The 20416-nt window shown below is 42.1% G+C and overlaps 2 protein-coding genes across 2 annotated transcripts in view; both read right to left on the bottom strand.

Moving 5' to 3' along the window:
* Nucleotides 1–83: 83 nt before the first annotated feature.
* On the bottom strand, nucleotides 84–14490 carry KDELR2 (KDEL endoplasmic reticulum protein retention receptor 2). The gene is made up of 5 exons (XM_082314245.1): nucleotides 14310–14490; nucleotides 6848–6948; nucleotides 3674–3832; nucleotides 2346–2598; nucleotides 84–1548 (listed from the first exon to the last, which is right to left on the bottom strand). The coding sequence occupies exons 1-5, from the start codon at nucleotides 14398–14400 to the stop codon at nucleotides 1514–1516; spliced, it is 639 nt and encodes a 212-aa protein (XP_082170371.1). The 5' UTR covers nucleotides 14401–14490; the 3' UTR covers nucleotides 84–1513.
* Nucleotides 14491–15210: 720 nt separating this feature from the next.
* OTOA (otoancorin) overlaps nucleotides 15211–20416 on the bottom strand; it is a gene marked incomplete at both ends in the record, with an annotated part of 45086 nt that continues 39880 nt past the window's right edge. Inside the window, one exon of the mRNA XM_082313988.1 lies at nucleotides 15211–15308. Within this exon, the coding sequence (XP_082170114.1) occupies nucleotides 15211–15308 (98 nt within the window). The remainder of the gene's footprint in view (nucleotides 15309–20416) is intronic.

Genomic DNA, 20416 nt, shown 5'->3' with positions numbered 1-20416 from the left:
TCGCAGTTGGGGTTAGTGATGCTAACCATCACTAACGAGGGGGATAATGATGGTTCACTCAGTTAGAGAAGATAAACGATGTCTTAACGATAAAACAAATGCATACACGAGCACCAGACTCTCTCTGTGCTAGGCTGGAGACTGAGCTCTTCCAAAACGAGCGGAACTAAGTCACCATTGCTGCATTCAGTGGTAATGCCCCTCGTGGCACCGCACAGTGCAACAGAGCAAACAATGACATGCAGCAGCTCGGCCTTACTACAGCTTTTCATCCGGTCTCAGGCTAACAGAAAACTAATTCAGGAATAAAAAACCCCAACATCTTCACCATTTCATAAAGTGTTTATTGAGGATGGTAACACAGGATAAATCATGCAACAGCTCAGTAAAAAAAGGGAATCATCTAAAGGATAAAGAATGGTAACTGGTGCTGCTGATTTTGAAAAGTTTATAAAAAAAAATAATTGTCCAAAAGTGACATCAAAAACCACTTGAAGCTGAACATGGAAGTTGCTTATAAAGCATTCATTAAAAAGAAAATGTAGATATTGTTTAAAATGATCACCTACAGATTACTGTAACCAACAACTTACAAGTCCCCCGTTTCTATAGCGGCAATGGTGTAGCAGGGCTGTACATCCAAGATCTTTAACCTTCTTGTCCTGGACAAAGAACGCAGTCGCAAACACTTGCCACTAAGCGACACAACCCCATCTTCTACCCTTCGCGACCTGCGCTGCCAAGTGCTTTCGATATTGGGATTGCCTTCCCAAACATCATGGCAAAACAGGAAAGGGCCCATCCTTGCGGCCCCAAGAGATTTCCTGACTGTCCTCTCGCCATCAGCCTGTCTTAGAAGGGGAACAACTACAAAACGTGACTGGTCCCCTTCTGGCACCAACGTATATTTTAAATAGGAACTCCATGTCAGCAGATGGCACAAAGACTGGGCACCAGCACATCACATCAAATATTGGTGGTTTCAGATTTAGAGTTGACATATATTCACCTTTTGGAAAAAAATAAATATAGTGGAATGAAAATCGAATCAAAGGGAAAGAACAGATGACTACCATCCATCAAGGATGCACATATCTGTGCACTGAAAACAAAAAAAAAAAAAAAAAGGAAAAAAAAAATCAGTCATTTCAAAGAAATTCTTGAAAATTAAAAAAAAGTTTGCACTTGTTCCTGGTCATAAACAATCTCACAAAAATCTCACTTTTGGAACTATTCCAATTGAAACCATACACTGAATTTATTAATACAGTATAAGTTTCTTTATGTAAAAAATCTTTATACATAGTAATAAAAAAGATAAAGGCAAGATGCATCAAACAGAAATCTGCTGGTTGTTTTTCCTCCGTTCTTACAGAGCCGCTGATGACTACCTGCACTATAAAGAGCTGTGTTTCTGACTTTCTGTCTCAAGCATCTTCGCCTTTGCTTGTGATAAGGATTGTTCTGTCCAAGCATCCAAAAGGACAGATGCTGGTGATGTTTTTTTTGGCACTTACGCTGGCAAACTGAGCTTCTTTCCCTTGAGTACTGTAAGGAAAAGCAGGAAAGAAAACAGTTAGCAAAACAAAGATGTGACCTAGTAGAAGCACACACTGCTAAAACGTCACAGGGACCAAAACCTATCACACAGAGGCACTTCGTCACAAAATGGGTGCACCGCGGACAGTCCTCCCAAGCTCCCCTCTCTCTTCAATACCTACTGGCAAAACTATGATGAATTAACAACTATTCCAATCCTGCCCTCTTGTGGCACCCTGGAATTCTCGCTTTTCACCCTCAGGACACAATAGCCTATGACAGTGGTTTCTTCAGGGTTATGAACACAGCCCCATATAGCTTTGTAGTTACATGATGGAAGCTGTAATGTGAGTAAGGGCAGATTTACTAATGCACCCAGCAGAAATGACTGCTCCTACACTTAGCATAAACAGAAACATCCAAAATTCTTTGGACTCTTAAGGTATTTAAAACACTGAGAAAGGTGTCTGTAGGTGTGGAATCAGCACAAAGCAGTGTATGTTGTAAGGAGAAGCATGAGGATCGTGCTTATCGATGGAAGACAACAGCAACATGTGTTTAGCCATACAAATTTTAAATTTGTCAATTAAGTTCATCAGACCATTTATATTCTGTCCATACTCAAAACAATCCTCAGAAATGCCCCACACTAGCAGAAAGTGTACTTGATAAATCTATCAAGGAGATTTTCAGCGATAATTTGCACAGAGAATTAACAACCTAGTAATGTCGATGTAGCAGATCCCTATAAACGTGTTAATTGCTACATTCCACAACCTGCAGCTGGAAGTTATTGCGCTACTTACCTTTTGTAACATACAAATAGAAGAAGTCACAGTAAAGAACGGTCTGGACCACACCAGCAACAACAGCTATGAGGTCAAAAAATCCCTCGAAGTAGTAGCGCCAAATCCAGTTGACTAAGTACAAGGCACGGTACAGACCCAAGAAGAAAAGATAGTGAGTAGTGATGGTCTCTGCTTCCCCAGTTTTGCTGATCATAAAAAGTTGAGGGAGAATAGCAACTGATTCAAGATAGATGGAGAAGGTCCACAGTATCTGAAAGGGAAAAAAAAACCCACCACAGGTAGATTCAACTCTTTTACTGATAACAAAAGCAAAGAAGATATTTGACTTGGCTTGACTTTTCACTCTCTAGCAATGTTATGAACAGGTACAGTACTTTGGTAAACTATCCTTGGTACAGGAAAAACTACGTGAAAGCTTCATAATCAACCACGGGTCAGTACAAGGGAACAACTCTCTTGGCAGACAACAGACTCTCCAAACCAGCTGTCTAGTGAGCTGGCAGGCACAGGCTTACTCGTGAGGAAACTTATGTGTATCCATCAGTTCAGGATTCACAGTACCATGAAATACAGCTTAGAGCTGGTGCTGTGAAAAGCTGCAGGGAAGATGAAGCCCTTTTTCCCCATGTTCTTCCCACTTTTTTAATCTATTGGTTTAAAGAATGAGCTAATACAGAACAAAATTTAAAATAATGTCTCGAAGTGTTGCAATTAAGATTTCTTTACTCTCTAATAAAATCATTTAACTCCAATAAATATAAAAATGCAGCTCAGTCCACTTAAAATAAGCATCTAACATTATTCTCTATTTCATGAGAAAAATTACCTGTTTGAACTCTCTACAATTAAATTTTAATATAATTTTTCTGATAGGAAAACACATAGAATTGCATTGTATTTGAAATGCAATTTCCTAATACTCTCAACCATTTGCGATTCTACAAAATGTAAGAAGTGTTATAATTCTTTTTGTTTTCACCAGGTGGCACCAACTATTCACAAACTGCATTCTGGGGCATTTCTTTAACAAACATAACAAAAGGAAGGATACTTCTGAATTTATATAACCATCAGAATATACTGGAAAAAAGATGGTCTTCTGCTTAATAAAATAATCAATGTTGATAATAATGCTAGTCTCCTGAAGAGCCTTAAATTTTCACAGAAATCTACACTGTAAAGATGCATTACGGAAAGAGGAATAGCCTGAACCTACTAAACGTAGGCATCTTTCAAGCATTCCTCAATCAGCCTGAAAATGCTCATCTTCAAGTTCTAAATATTTTCGAGAAAAAAGTATATCCTCCTGCCCACAATCAACTCACCTCCAGAGGAGAGAAGTCATGATTGACAAGAAATGAGAGTCCACCGACAGGAACTATCAGAAACTCCACTCTGAATGTATCATGGTTTCCATCATAGGTGGCCTTAAATTTCATGTAGATCAGATACACAGTGGCATACGAGCAAGCAATGTAGATAAGCTAAAGAGCAAGGAAAGAAAAAACAAAAAAACAAAACAACCCATACAGGTTGCAGGATTAGATCAAACTCACCGAACAAAGATATTCCCAGGCACTAAGAGGAATAAGTGCTGTCTTTTTTGGTTGTTTGTATTGTTTGTTTACATGCCTTTGCAGTTCCAGGCTATGTGGCAGTATTTAACTTTTCTCATCAGAGTAATAATTCAAAACCAATGACTCTGGGCTCTACTGGTTTTGTTGCTTTAAAAGCATCACCTTGCCTCTGGTTGAAGCGACTCTCCAAAGTTTCTTTAAAGACCCTTTCCTGAGTAGGCAGAACTAAGGAACTGACTGGAGAAGGAATACCCGTTCTGCTACTGCAGCGGAAGCACTGGCCCAAAACATTTACGTTAAAAATGTGCACATGCATACATGCCATAATGACGGAAAGGGTCTTTTTACATTCAAAAAGCCTGGGAGCGGTGTGGCTCACGTGGCAATTAAAAAACCTAGTCAATAAGCCCCAGACTCAGCCATTCAACATATCACAAATTAGCTGATTTGATTTAGACCTTTAAGCATCTCTGAAATCTGAAGAGTGGCAAGTGGCCAGCGTTCTCCACCAGCCAACAGGCCAGAAAACCTGCAAAACTAACAGACTGCTAGAAGCACTGAACCAGAATGCAGTTTCAATTTCAGCTGATGTCTAATATTACCATTTTTAATTGTTCTGGTACAGTAGACTTCATAGCTATTCCCCATGGAATAGGCAAATAGCCTTATTTTACAGATGAGAAAACAGAATCAGAGAGACTTTCTAAAGGTCAATCTGCTACCATCAGGAGAGAGCTCACATTGTCCTGGAGACAACAGTACAGTAGACTAGACAAACAGTTTAGCTTCTGCCTCAGTTTCATCACAAAGATTAAATATTCCAAACCATTTATCACATTAAATATAGGTTCTCTACAACTGAAAAGTAGTAGATTTAAAAACCCATTGTTTGCAGATGCTACTAATCACTAAAAGCGCTGCTCACAGGTACAAAATGCTACAAATACTATATCAACGAGCTCAGAACCAAGGACTCTTTACTATGCTAGCACCTCGGCTGACTGGAGATAAAGGACCACAGGACAGGATATCAGATACAGGGAATCCCTACTACAGGTGTAAACTAATCATAATTGGTATGGTCATAGAAGACACTAAGAAAGTGTGAATGAACCCCAACTCCTTATTATAGATTTCTTCATGAGTATTACAGTGTGTTTTGGGACACTCAAAAAGTTTCATCTTTAAAGATAGCAAAATAAAATAAAAGAATGGTAGAAAAATGACTGCAGAGTGCACCAACAGAAATGCATCCAATACTCAGATACAGGTACCATGAAAAAGAAACTGTAAGATACAGAATGCTACAAATCACAAAAATTAAAGTCTGCAGGTCATTAAGAAACGCAGAAATATTGCCAATTTGTGTATTTCTGTATATATTCCTGGAACGCAGAAGAAATTTATTTTCCTAAATATCTGATGATCACTGCCAGACAAATACAGCAAGCTGGCACCTGTAGTTTAATTAATATTTCTTTAAAAGTACTGAAGAAAATCCTAACTCTACAGAGATCAACAACTTTTTTTGCTGCCAATTACAGCATTTTCCTCAAATTAGAAAGTTCATTTAGTTATGCTCTGGGTAAGCTTATTTTTACAGTAGAGTTCATGTTCTCTACAACTGTGTAATGTTACATACTCCTAAATACGTGTAGATAGAACGAGAAACTGCGTTGGGACACTCAAGCAGCTTTGTCTTGGCACTACAACAATGGGCTGAAAAGCCAATTACATCTAACAGTCTCTCTAAGCAGTAACCTTTGAAACTGTAGCAGAGGCTTCCATTTTGCAAGTTAATATTGGATTTGAACAGAGGACCACTCGTTACTGGAAAGACTCAGTTTAGTATGAAGTTGAGTATCACAAGTGTCATTTCCCATATTCATTCCTTTTCTGGGTAAGAGGGCTGCAGAACAAAGACATGGTCATGACCCGGAATCACAACCAGTAAATAAATTGCAAAAAACCTAGCTGCTCTTTTAGTGCACTCAACAGTAGCTTTCAATATTCTCAGAAATTACATAGGAAAAAAGCTTGTGTTTCAAGAACGTTTTACTTAATTCACAGTTCTTCATCTAGACTGTTAATATTAAAACTTAAGCATACACGGTTTACTTGTTAGAAGACAACAGTGTGAGTGGGTTTAAGATCTAAAATTTTTCCCCTAATTCTTCAGTACGTTTTGCATTACTGACTACCTTGTCTCTCCTCTTGGCAAAGTTATGCTATCCTCTGAACTAACGTTGAAGAGCACCAAGAAAATCCAAGAATAAAGGAACTGAATTTAAAAGGTGTCTGCTCTAGTGCCACAAACGCACCGATCTGTACTGGTGCCACAAACATGCTGCACTCTCCCAGTCTACTGCTTTATTTTCTTGTAGTCAGCATCAGAAATTGCAGGAATAAATAAGAAATAACAAAAACAAATTTGGGCTCACTCACATTGAGTGGGCAAGCGAACGGGGTATAATCTGATGGAAGCTACATTCCTAAAAGCGTACTCCTGTCAATTTTTGATCAGCCTCTGACCAGACATTAGCTACAATTCTGGCAATGCATTTTGAATACTAATTTACCTTGCAGTGGATAAAAAGAGATTTACGTAAGCTCTAACGTCTCAATTGAGAAATACAATTTATTTGAACCATTTTTCCAAAAGCTTTTACTTTCAATAATCAAAATAGCATTTGTTCTAAATGTCACAGTCCCAACAAACAAACAGTTTTTAAAAAAAATTGCATGTAGAGTGTAGAAAAAAGTACGGTTTTCAGTCCATTTTCCACATTCTTTATCCAGAGCCCATCTAGAACTTATTCTGTAATAATTGTGCAGTGGGTGATTTAAAGAGGCTTTTATTAATGCAATTATGCATTCTGCATGCAACATTACTAGCTTTTCTAACCCTTCAGTATACTCTACCTTCATAGATGTGTTATACAATGAAATGAATGAAGTGAAGAGGTCCAGATAACGGGTAGTGAAGACCAGTGCAAACAGAAGCTGGCTTTTCCCAGAAATACCTAAAGCGATAAAGGAAATAATTAATTATTTAAAAAGTGTGGATGTGCTTTAAAACACTTGATGCCAAGGATGAGAAAGGATATACCCTTAATTTCTAAGCAAGTTGATTACAAAATTAGGACAAAATCCAGGCTTCCAGAACTAAGCTGTACAAACAGAACTGTCAGTTCATGTATCTCAGTAGTGTGAATGTAAGTTACCTATACACCATTGCACTGGAAAAGTGCTAGCACTACACAAGGTTTAGAAGTTACTCACAGCAACAGCTTGCAGGTGATATTTTTGTAGATTAAACTATCTGTGCTGCATTATCATTGGGCACCACGCAGCAAGGCTGTATTAGCTTTCCATTTTCAGAGTGCTGCCACACGCCTCATTACCTTCTTTAGATGCTGAACAGCCAGAAAGGTACAAGGGCAATAGATACTACAGATCCAGTGATAATCAGAAAGTATGCTCGCACCAATAATGGGATTTTAAAGAAATACACTGATTTTAAAACGTAAGGCAATTCAATTCAGGAACTTAATTGACCACATGGTGGGAAAAAAATGGTATCAAACAGTGAAAAACAGATGTTACTATGTACCATAACAAAATAAGAAAAGAGAGAAGTGAGTTAAAATGACAGACATCTACACTGCATCTTCAAAGTAACTTTTGATTTTAGGCCAAAGCCCCAACATGAAAACATTTGTTTGTACTTAACTTCAGGCACTAGAGCAGTTAGAAGCATAAAAGCTTTGCACAGTCACTAAAAGCTTCTGAAAACTGAGGTGAAGCATCGCTCCATAATACTGATGTGGTGGTGTGTCACAGCAGGGGGACAAAACAACCTAGCCTGCGTCTCTGTCTTGTTATTCCAATTATTCTTGTTTTCAGTCATCCAGGGTGAAAATATTTGAATCTGTTCAGCTAAGCATGCAAATATTGCTCAAAAAACAAGGGGGAAAAATATTCTCTAGGAGACGGTTATGTTGCAAGGCTGAAAATGCTTGTCCCTTTATACAGAGATATTTCTGAGAAAGGCTTTTACTAACAGAGCCACAAAGCAATTAGAAGAAAGGCTATCTGCTATGGTTATTGAACTCCTTTTTCACTCCGGCTTAAGAAACACTGAATAAGCTGACACAGATGAAGGGACTTTATGTTTATACATACAGTACAGGAATGGCTGACACAGTAACAATTAAAAAGGGGTTTTGTTTGCATCTTTCATATGTGAAATGTCTACAAGGTGAGCCTAATGTACTACCTGCAGAACAACCCAACTGCCCATAAGCAACTGTATTACAGGAAACAGCAAATGCCTTAAAACCTACAGTTATACAGACTGCAGAACTATAAAACAAGAGCCGTAAGTATTTAAAAAAACACCACCAACAACAAAACAAAAAAAAAACCAAAAACACATCCCAAAGTTTAGGAAAAAAAATACATTTGACATTTCTTGAACTAGAACTATGTTGCAAATACAGCTGAAGCAGCACTCTCAGGTGCATTCCAGGTGTGCTCGCTGACCTTGCAACTCTTGACGGAGCCCTGCTCTCATGATAATAAAACCTCTCAGCAAGCCACGCTGTCCTAAGGTCAAAACTTACAGGACAAAGAAATCCATCTGGACAGATTACAGTACAGCATCATGCTACAGCATATAGTTATGTTAGATTATTTAGCGTGCTTTTTTCTTTTAGTAAATAACTGTGAACAGCAAAAAAAGCATACATTAATGTTCTGGTTTCAGCTGGGATAGCATTGATTTTTCTTCCTAGTAGCTGGTATAGTGCTGTGTTTTGGATTTAGGATGAGAATAGTGTTGATAACATGCTTAGTTGTTGCTAAGCAGTGCTTACACCAGTCAGGGACTTCTCAGCTTCCCATGCTCGGCCCGGTGCACAAGAAGCTGGGAGGGGGCACGGCCAGGACAGCTGACCCAGACTGGCCAAAGGGCTATTCCATACCGTATGGTGTCATGCCCAGTATATAAACTGAGGAGAGTTGGCCGGGGGGGCAGCGATTGCTGCTCAGGGACGGGCTGGGCGTTGGTCAGCGGGTGGTGAGCCAATTGTATAGTGTATCACTTGCTTTGTATATTATTATTACTATTACTACTACTATTAATACTATTCTATTTCATTTTACTTCAATTACTAAACTGTTCTTATCTCAACCCACGAGTTTTCTGACTTTCACCCTTCCAGTTCTCTCCCCCATCCCACTGGGGTGGGGGGAGTGAGCGAGCAGCTGCGTGGTGCTTAGTTGCTGCCTGGGGTTAAACCACGACAATTAATTATTGATAACGGCTACAATTTGGACCTGGATGTATTGTTACATAAATACAAGTAATATACTTGACAAATTCCTCTAAGCCATTGCCAGCCTCACCTCCCCCCCCAACCCAAAAGTTCTAATTTTTATTAAGGCTTTCAGTATTTACACCGAATTCTGAATCTTTAGAATAGCCAAATGTTCCTGAAACACGTCCTAAAGCCAATTTTAAATTAATTTTCAAGTTAAGTAGGCTAGACTAGGCAAGATTCAAAGTTTAAACCAAAGACCTATGGAGAGACAGGCAAACTGGGAGAAAGTAAGATCTATATCACTAGCTAAAACAGGGGGAGCAAACAGGTAAGCACTCTGCTGTATGAATCTGATGTATTTCAAAACTTTAGGAAATATATCAATTTACTTGCTGCAGCACTGACCTTGGCTCATGGTTGGTAACTGCAATATACTGAGACTACAATGCCGTTATTCTCATCCTTCTCCCTTTCCTTTTACTCCCACAAACATTACTTAGGTCTTGAGCTAAACACACACATTTGTATTTCTTCTTCCCAAGCACTGCGCTCAAATTTCGAAGCGCCAAACCTCTCATTTTTGATTCATCCTCACACATGGAAAAACTCCTTCAACTTCTGCACTCTCGTTTGGCTAAAAGCAATAGCATGAAACTTTAATTCAAAAGCTCAGCTGATTTTCACAGCCAGGGAGGACAGCAGAGCTGAAATTGTACTGCTTTTCTCATCAACTTCATTTTGCTATTGTGAGTTAGGCAAAGAGCAATAGGCAGCAGCAGAAGCATTCAGTCAGTCTGGCTGTGGAGCGTGTACACTACTGACTGACTATGAACTGCACATCACAACCATAAAATCTACAAACTGAAGTTTTTCTAAGGAAAGCCAGTCCATACTTTGTAACGGAAACTTCACAGACTTCTTGAAGTATTTAATTAAAAAAAAGTTTTGTTCAGTATAAAGTCCACATCAGCCACAGAACCACAACTTCTTTGGTTCTGCTAATAAAATGCTAACATCAAGAATCCTGTAGTTGCAATTTAAAAAAATGAACCTAACTCTAAACAGAAATTTGTCAATTGAGAAAGGCAAAATTTTCCTCTAGAGAGAGAGAGAGAAGAAATTCAAAACCTACCTAAAGCAGCATTTTTTGAGAAAATACAGACAAATTCGCAGCAGCCTATGGCAAAGTACTGTCTAAAGTCTTCAACATAGCGTATGATCTGGTCCATAGTAGACACATAAACAAAATTATGAGAGACAGCTATATTACCTAGCAAAAGTATTACACATTCGCTATCTACGCTACTGTTTTAGAGTATTCAGCATATAATTTGACAGCCTTGCAACTGCAGGTCACCTTTACCACTTGACAAATGACACTGAGAAAAGCAAATCAATTTTCAGGCAGTAATTCACAGTGCAAACAATCTAATTTGACTTGGAATGGATTAGAAAATACAGTCGGAACATGACAACGTTTGAAAGCACAGGATTCTTCAAGTCTCATGAATTTCCTAATTATGACATGAAGTCAATAATGGAGTTACCTGCTACATTCTCCATGGCTCCTAGTAATTATTTGTGAGCTGTTATTTGGAGTGGCAAACATTTTTCCAAATTCTAAATTTGGAAACTCAAATAACCAGTCATGCAAAAAATTGCTTCCCCGCCAGCTCTGAAACAATGACTTGATTTGCTTTCCCCTTGTTCTCTTTTTAACATATTGACTAAATTAGGAAAAAAAAAAATTAAGTTTGTCAAACACTGAAAACAGACTGCTTCATAATGCAGATTATCCTAGCCTCACCTATTTTCCTCAGTTAGAGGAGTCACTTCTTAGGAAAGAAAACTGGGACTGATGCGTCTTCAGAAAACAGTAGGTTGCAGCAGAGGTAGGCAGGCTGTCTCCCTCTCATTTCCAGCTGCTTTTACAGGCCTCCGAGCTCCTCTTGGAACAAAGGCCTCAGACACACACAGATGCAATCAGAAGAGAGGAGTCGGCACCATGTGGTTTGCCAGCTCTTCATGGATCACAACCTACAGTTTAGCAGTTAGAAGCCTTTATTTATTTTCTAAGCTTCTACTGCTTCAGAAGTGCGCAGTTAAAGCAGCAGCTGGTTTGCCCGCATTTCCTTAGTCGCCAATATCCGTGAGGTGTAAGTTTATTTAATTTATGAACTGCTCTAATATGCAATGTAAAGGAATCGCTAAAAGCACACTAACAATAGGCACTTAGCAGCTGCTCAGCATTAACTGGTAACTGTTTAGGGGTTATTTTTGTGTACAACTTCTTTGTGTACAACTTTACAAACATCTTTCATGCAAATATACATTTATGAAGTTTTTATTAGTAGAAACCACAACTGACAGCAACAAACCACTACAAGGAACAGGATGGAGCCCCAAAAATAAAATCTCGTGCTCCTTTGAGGTGCTCCTCTCATTCTAGACAAACTTGTTAGGCCTCAGACACTAATCTCAGAGAAGTAACATGGATCTGGATTTACTCCTAAGGACTCAGGCAGAACTGGAAGACACCAAAAAAACAATCCCAGACAACACGTCCCCGTTTCATATTTTCGCTCAGGAAAATGAATGAAGCAGGCATTTACTGCTGGAAGAGTCCATGCATGTATGTTTGTGTTCAGGGACACGGGCTAATTTGGTAAAGGGAAGAATGGAGGGCCCTATGTAATATAGGCCCACTTACTCTTCTTTGTTGGAGAAAGCAGTACCAAAGATAATGATTGGTATGAGTCTACTTTCTTATGAATAAATCCCTAGTAACAGAGATCCTCAATCACAACTGACTTCAGGAAAACAACATCAGATCACTTTTTAAGCAGAAAGACGGGACTAGGTTACATTGTACTATACTGTGTAAATAACCTCACGTCCAAAGGTCACTTAAGAATCTCTTGGCTAAAACCCTATTTGAATTTTAGCCTTGCACTAGAATTTCTCATTTTCCTTCTTCAGACAGCAAGAGATATTTAGTTTTTAGATCATTAACTCTGTTGTTATTCGTAATCTGGACTGCATTTCTCAAGTCAGGCAGAGGACAGAACTCTACAGAAGAGCTGGAGAAGGCCAGGCACTCTCCTGCCAGATCCAGACAGAATTCCTGATCCACTAGAGCCTGAGCCAGGAAAGTTCATTAGGAAGGAGCTCTTGCGCTCCATGACCTCAGAAACAATAGTTCTGCGCTACCACTGCATTTGGACGGTGGAGTCATTTGCTTGAGCTCTGTTGTGAAGTTAAGAACAGTTTTTAAGTGTGTTTAAAACCAAAGCTATTCATTTACTATTTTTTTTCTTTTGCACTATCAAGCGATTAGCAAAAAAGGACTTGACATGAAAACATACAGAACCTATACTTCCTCTTACCTGTAGCGCAAATCTCTTTCATTTCCCCATTCTCAATTCTTTCAGGTTGCAGCTTAAACTAATTCTTCACGCTCTTAAGACTTTACAGACACATCTGTTCAACAGCGTTAAGTCGGTATTTGAACAACATTTCACGTCAACGCGCGACAACCCGATTTCAAGAATAATCACTCTTACTAACGAAGGAGAAGCTCGCTGGAGAGAAGGCAAAGTCAAGCTCACAGTCGAACCCCAGTCCACAGCAAAAACAGTATTTCCAGGGTCGGTGGCCTGCCCCATGTAATACACAGAGCACTGAAATGCCCCTTTTGAATTACAGCAACTCCTAGTTTTCAGAAAGAAACCAGCTATGCGGCAGTTACAAGAACTGCTTGCAATTCCCTCCAGCCACCACACCGTACACTAGAAGAGAAAAAAGCAAACCCACATCAGACGGAATCCGAGCAAGCACGTACAAAACACGGGAGGAAGAACAAGCCCGTCTCGGCCGGGCTGGCAGGGGAGCGGCGGGAGCGGGGCTTCTCCCCGGCGCCCGGCCCGGAGGGCGGCCGGCGCCCCGCGGCCTCCCCGCCACACCTCTCCCGCTGCCACGTCAGAGCAGGCCAGGATCCCGGCCCACGGCCTCTTCGCTCCAGCCTGGAACCTCGCTCCCGCAGCCCTGTACTGCAGCTGCTCCTGCAAACGAGGCGCCCCAGAAGCCTTACGAGCGGCACGAATCGCGGCTTCGTTCTTACCGCGGCGAGAGCGGAAAACAAAAGGGAAGAAGAGGGCGCGTTCGTCAGCCGCGAACGCAAACCGGTGCGGGGAGGGAAAGGGAGAGAGCGAGGGAAACTTCAGGATCTGCAAACTGCAAGTCAGCTGCTCCCAGCGCTGCACCAAAACCAGCTCTCACGCACAAGCAAACAGGCCGGCGGAGGGCTGCGCGCTGTCAGGGAGGGCGAGAAAACGCGCCCCGTCTCCTCCGCCGGCAGCGGCCGGGCGCGGGGAGGGGAGGGCGGCTGCCCGCCCCGCGGGGGACGCATTCCTCCCCCCCACACCGGCCTCCCCATTCATTCGCTCGCCGCCGGCCAGTTACATAAGGAAGGGGCGACCCTCCCGGGGACAGCCGAAGTGGCGGTGCTCAGGGATTAAAGTACAAATAATGGCAACCGCGAAACCTTGCACGGAATCGCAGCTCCCACCAGCGCACCCCCACCCCGGAGCGGGGGGATGCGGCTCCCCCTTCCTCCCCCCGCGGCTGCCCACCCGCTTCCCCGCACCCTGGCTTCCGAGGGGGCTGAGGTAGGAAGGTCGGGGCGAGGGCTGAGCCCCCGCTCTCCCCTGCGCCGGGAGGAGCGATCGTCCCTTTTTTCACTTGCCCGGGGCGAGTTCTGCCCTCCCGCCCTGGGGGCCTTCACTGGGCGCCTCAGGGGGGACAATATCCCCCCCACCGCTTTACCACAGCCGCCTCCGGGGCAAGCGGGGCAGGCGGGTCCCCTCCTCGCTGCCCCCCGCTCTCCTCAGGGAGCGGTCCCTAAAGGGCGGCAGAGGCCATCGCAGCACCCCCCCGCCGCGGCGAGAAGGCGGCGATCGCGCCCAGCCCCCAGCGAGGCTCCCCTCAGGCACCGCGGCCCGGAGCTGCCCGGCCGGTCCCGCCGCCCTCCCCTCGCCCGCCCAGCGGCCTTCCGCACGCACCCGCGCAGGAGCGGCTCTTCCAGATCTTGAGCAGCAGGATGATGATGGCCGCCAGGTGGGACAAGTCCCCGGTGAGGCGGAAGATGTTCATGGCGGCGGCAGAGGCGGCAGCGCAGCCCGGAGCCGGGGAGCGAAGATGGCGTAAGCTCAGCGGGCACCGAGCGACGTGGCCCGGGGACGTGGCCAGACAGCCACCGCGCCCGGTGCACCCTGGGAAACGGGAGGGAGCGGCCCCGCCCCTGCAGCGCCGGGGCCGCCCCGCGCCGCCTCCCGAGGAGGGCGCCGGAGCCGTTACCGCCGCCGCGGGCCGCGACCCCGCCGCCCGGGGCCGGGGGACAGGCGCGGGCCCCCGGCCGCCCCCGGGCCCCCGGCGCTGTGAGGGGGGCGGCCCGGGCCCGGGCCCGGCGTCGGCGGGGCCTGGCTCCCCGCCGGGCGCCGAGGAGCGGAGTCCTCGCTTCGGGTCCCGCGCAGGGCGTCCGGCGCCGAGCGCGGAGTAGGCCACGGTCCCTTTTTTTGCCTTAAACTCTTCAGCAGCCCTTTTAGATGAACAAACTCGAGATTCTTTGTTCGCTGGCAGTAAGCAGAGAAGAGAGTTGGGCAGCCGGGAGCGGCTCCGGCAGCGGCTCCCGGCCCCGAGCGCCAGGCAGAGGGCTGTCACTGAAACAGGGGCCGGAATGAATGGGGGAGAGAAATTGCCGTGTAATTCAGCCATCAGACATTTGGCTAGTTGAGCAGTTGATATTAAATAGCTATTATCATGTTTTGTGAAAACGAGCAATTGACTTGATTCATGTTTAGTAGCCCAGGAGAGTATGCACATCTTCCAAGAAGAAAATAGTAATTATTCCTTGCAACAATAAGGCTTTGTGAGTTACCGTGCTGCCTCTGCAGTCCTGAATCCCTAAACCTGAAGGAGGCCATCACCATCATAGTTGCCCAGTGTGCAGTTCAAAGAGGTATCTCCTCGTAAGCAGTACTCTAGAAACTCTCCAATGTTCTCTGTAAAAAAAGAAAAAACACAACCAAAAACGCCAAAGCAATAACAAAGCCCCCCAGGAATGGGATTTCCAATGACTGTGGAAAATGGGTAACAGGTTATCCCAGCTAAACCGTGGTGCTTTGCTTTTTTATAGCATCACAGAAAGGGTAAGTTACTTCAAAATCCTTTCGTTTGCATTATTCCACCTGTTGTTTGAGGAAATAGCGTAAGGACTTTACTGTCACAGAACGATGTACAGAACCATGTACAGAAAATTTCCCACAGCAGAAGGATATATATTGTTTGAAAATTTATGAAAAAGATCCTAACTGCAATCTTTCATTTTCTTGTTTAAAATGTAGCATAAACATTGAAATCTTCAAAGGGCTTACATATTCCCTGAAATAAAAGAGAACTGATTAGTACCTCTTACTGAGTTTATCTTTTTTTAATAAGTACCCACAGTGTGACAGAAACAAATTTCCTTATTTTCAGAGATTAGGAATCAAAGCCTGTTCTCTTAAATCACTGTGTTTACAAGTACAGCAATACAGCTCCTTGACAAGCTCCATAGTATCTCTTATCTTACCCTTATAACGCCCTAAGAGAAGAGGTTATGTGTTACATTTGAAAAGTTTAATAGATTTGAACTCTAATAGACTAGTTATTTTAAACAGATATTGAATAACTTTCGGCATCAAATAATGTTTGATGTAATTACCAGTAAGTTGCCTACTTGAGGACACGTGTTAGGAACCCAAATCCAGTACCTGGAGAATTTGTACTGAAGATGACAGCGTTTGACAGAACTCCCCAGGTTCATGATACAGACTGCAACGGGGGGGAGAAAGCGCAATTACGTAAGTACAACCTCTGTGGTTGCGATGCTGTGGCACTTCCGTCACTCTATACGAGTGTGACAGTAAGGTCTGAAAGGACAGGTTATGTCTTGGAGCACTGGCTGAACTAGCTGAACTAGCTGTTTGACACAGGCTTGATTGAAATATGTACATTTAATATGTCAGATGTAAATAAACACTTGTAAAAGGATGAATACTGAAATAAAAGTAGCTAATAAAAACACTGACAGATGCATAACTGGAATCTATTTTAACAGATACATTAAAGGCAGAGAGCTGACAGGCTTTCTCTCTCAACCCTTTTCTCAGTTCGTGCAGGATATATTCAGAACTTGTTTGTGATCCAAGTTGTGTTCTGACATCTGATTAAATATTGAAAGACGTCAGGCCCCAGTTAAAGATGACCTAGGGCAGCTTTAGCTTGTGCATCAAACCAACACATGAATTTAACTATAGCAGTGGCTATTCTTTGATAAATCAATACAGTTCTTTTCTACACGATGGTTAAAAATTCTTGGGGAAAAGAGTACCAGAAAATATTATTCTGTTGTATTTGTGACAGACTAGTATTTTCCACTATTTTCATATTTCTCCTCTAGGAACTTACTCCTGGCCTCTCTTCCTTTCTCCTTGTCCCCCAAAGAGAAGGTATTAAGTGAGATGTTAAGTATTTGTAAGGCTAATCAATACCAGCTAAAACATTAGAAGATAAACGTTACATTGTTGCCGCAAAGCAAGAAGTCCCAGAATCGCAATTCCTGCATTTAATACTGCAATGTATCGTCACTTGGATTTTAAGCTCTGAACAAGCCTTGTGTTCCTGCATCATGAGGGCAAGAAAAGCCGCTTATTAATCCGGATCGGAAAAGCAGACCGATGCTGAACAGGAAGGGGCAGGGAGAGACAGATGGACATTGGCTGATTGCTACTGATTGCAGAAAAAAATGTAAGACATTTCTAGACTATCTATTTCTGGGTACAATTAAAGAACCAGGTGTGAATTTTGATAAAAATATCCTGTGGTACAAAACTGCTCCAGGTCCTGATACCAGACAAGGTCAGGTGGGGTGTATGACCCAGTCTCATCATTTCTCTCTTCAGGGACCGAGTAGATAGATGTGGAAAGATAGTCTGATAAAGGACCAGACACTTTACCAAAATACGAAGTTCTGCATACCTGGATGGTACACAGATTTATCTCGGTCTCTGAAAAGTTTGTCATTTATCTGCACTTGTAAAAGCATGCTGTATAACAATGCACAAAATACTGTTTCTGAGGAACAATTTCAGATGTTCTGGGGTACTGATAAGAGAAATTTAACTTACATTGGAGTCTGTGTTTATTCTTCACTTTTCTATCCAGTTTCCTTTCTGCCTTACTGGAAAGGGAAGTCAGATCCCTGACCTCAACACCAGCGGAGTAAGCAGTCCACAAGGCTGTCCCACATCGTTTGACACGGGAGAGAATATTTTACTAATCAGGACTCTAAGGGAGTAAAATAAGGTCCTTAGGCCCATGTCTCTGCAGATCTTGCTTTAAAAAAAAAACAAATACACACACTTATCAAAAACATTTTCACTGAGATAAAGAGACCACATTGCTTAAAGTTGTGTACCAGCCTAGAATATCAGCCTTTTTTGAGGAAAAAAAGAAACCAAACCAAAAACCAAGAGGAAGAGATTATTTGAAATTTGATTTCTACTTCTCTCTAAGGAAGACAGTCTATCACAAGGGAACGAGGCACCAAAATTTAACGAGTTCCTCGACTGATATGCCATAATTGGCTGTGTGCACACTCGGAAGCAGCGTGCAATACCTACAACCACAACGCAGTAAGAGCCAGAACACCAGCAAGTGCATTATGGCCAATGCTATGGCATTACCTGCTCAGGTGACACGTTCCAGGTGACAATTCGATTCCTTGCTTATTTGTGAGTGTCATTTGAGTGAGTCATACCTCTCCCATAACCTCAGGTGAGTTTGGCTGGCACACCTGGAAGGCATGTCTCACATCTGCTTCAACATGGGCAGACAATGGGACTCTAACAAGATCCCGGTCTAATATGGTGGGACTGCAATCTGTGTTATGGGAAAATAAATCAGGTGGTGATGATCCTAAGATAGGCACAGCAGTCAAGTGATAAACTAAATCTGCCATAATGCAGTACATAATTGCCTCTGGAGTATTTGAGCAGATTATACAGAGGCATAAAGGGCTTCTTAACTTTAAAATTAAAGAAGGATGCCATTTTTTTATAAAGTGCAGTCTTTAGAGCCTCACACTGATAGGAGTTGTTTAGCTCTGATGTGACAGATTGAGTTCACTGGGAGTCAAACATTCCATGTACTGTACAAAACCTGACAACAGCCATAATGCCGGCTTTACAGGGACAGTTTTCAGACGCTGTGGATGAGTAGTTGTTTTCTTATCTTCAGGGATTTAAAGATACCAGAAATGTGGCATTTCCTCAGTACCAGGCGGTAGGGATATTTTCTCCATCAGTGATCCAGAACGAGTAGCCCCTTTCTCTTTTCTGAACACTACTCTGAATATAAAGGTGTCAGGCACTGAAATAATAAGCCAATGAAGTATTTCTTCCCGTCTGTTAACCCCTTAAGAATCCTACATCCAATCAAATGAATTAAATACCTCCCTGTACACAGTGCTGGACAGGACCACCTGCCACATGGTTCACAACACTCAGAAGAGCTAGGCCTACACCAGAGTTATGTCAGACTGTCAACAGTCGGATGTATATCCTGCAGTATGTACGGCAGTGCCTAGCAACCATCGGAGTAGTTGCAAGTGGAGAGGAGAGCTGCAATTCTCACAATATGCAGATAAGAAAATGATTGTCATGATATATATTCAACAGCAGATTTATGCATTAATCTGTTTTTTTTTTTTCATTCTCAAATATAAATGTTAGAACTAAAAGGATATAGGAAAAATTAAGCTTGGTTTCAACAAATGTTACCCACATCTCCCACAAACAGCAACATTTCTTTAAGGATCAAAGAAATCTTTATACAACATTTCTCTGTAGTATATTCTTCCCTAAAATCCTGATGGTGTGAAAAGAGAGGTCCTGGGAGACATTTTTCCCCATAAAGCATTCCAGTGAAAGTGATTATATGCATTTTGTATGTAGTATACATATGCGCAGGGGACAGATCCGTATGACCAGCGGTATCCTATGGCATGCATGCCTGCATTAAGGGGTTCTGTGGTTTGTTTCACAGAAGTAAAAAGGGAAGTGTGCACGTTTCGGTTTCCTCTTAGCAATGGAAGTGTGCCAGATTGTGAATGGATAGCAGATTACATACCATGCATACTAGCACTCTCCATCCCTTTCTTTCCTTTCCATCTATTCTTCCCACAGAAATTCAGTTTCAACAGTTTTGAGGGAGGTATCTCATGAATCACAGTTTTCGTAGAACGGGTTTTTCTATCAGTGACCTTTACAAGAGGTACATTGGCAAAAGTAAAATTGCTTTTCTACAATACTTGCTCACACCATCTTACGAACGAAATAGGATTTGTAATCTCACCGCGAAATAGGTACAGCATTAAGTGGGTGCTCCGCATTTACCCTTCCTACACTGCTTTTGTAAGAAATGGATATGTTTTTGACCAAATGTAAATGCAATGCCAAAGTTATTAACATAATTATTAATTTAATAAAATAAATAAATAATCAAGGAGTTCAGCTATTTAAAAGCACTTGTGCTTGAAAGAAATTACAGCACAGATGGCACAAAACAAAGAGCTCACTCCTGCTCCAATTAAAAGCTAAACTCTGACTCACATAATTGCAGATGGAATCACTCCCAGGTACATTGACAGAAGAAGATCATTTTCAGCTCATATAGATTTTTGAAGTGCTTGGTATAGCTAAGTCACGTATCTGACTTAAACAGCTGAACTGGAAATGCTGACTGTCTTCTTCACTAGGAAAATATTCTCCTGCAGCTTCACTGAAGTGCACACAGAATTCAAGTCAGGCAATTTCTAGAAATCAAAAAACCTTTTAGTACTTTCACATCTAAATGAGGCAGAACTTTTTAATGTGAAAAAGCAGGTAAATCTTTATAATGTATTTGGTCCATTGAAGCATTTTTGGGTTTTAGTGGGCATTTGCATGTATTTGCTGGGATTGATAAAACAATTTTTTTTTCTATTTAAATAAATGTCACAATCTACTGTTTACATGCAGAAAAGTAAACACAGCGGGAAAAGCTGGAATCTTATCGTTAGCATGAGAGA

The sequence above is a fragment of the Platalea leucorodia genome (assembly GCF_965183815.1).
Source record: "Platalea leucorodia genome assembly, chromosome: 5".
NCBI classification, from domain to species: domain Eukaryota; kingdom Metazoa; phylum Chordata; class Aves; order Pelecaniformes; family Threskiornithidae; genus Platalea; species Platalea leucorodia.
The sequence above is the reverse complement of the archived record's forward strand: the minus strand, read 5'-3'. Positions and strand labels throughout refer to the sequence as shown.

Excerpts from the sequence above, each read along its gene's own strand:
- KDELR2 (XM_082314245.1), bottom strand. The coding sequence starts at position 14,400 with ATGAACATCTTCCGCCTCACCGGGGACTTGTCCCACCTGGCGGCCATC. Across the intron at positions 3,833-6,847 it reads TGTATAACACATCTATGAAG|CTTATCTACATTGCTTGCTC; the intron begins GTAGAGTATACT and ends CTTGCTCTTTAG. Across the intron at positions 2,599-3,673 it reads ATGACTTCTCTCCTCTGGAG|ATACTGTGGACCTTCTCCAT; the intron begins GTGAGTTGATTG and ends TTTCCCTTTCAG.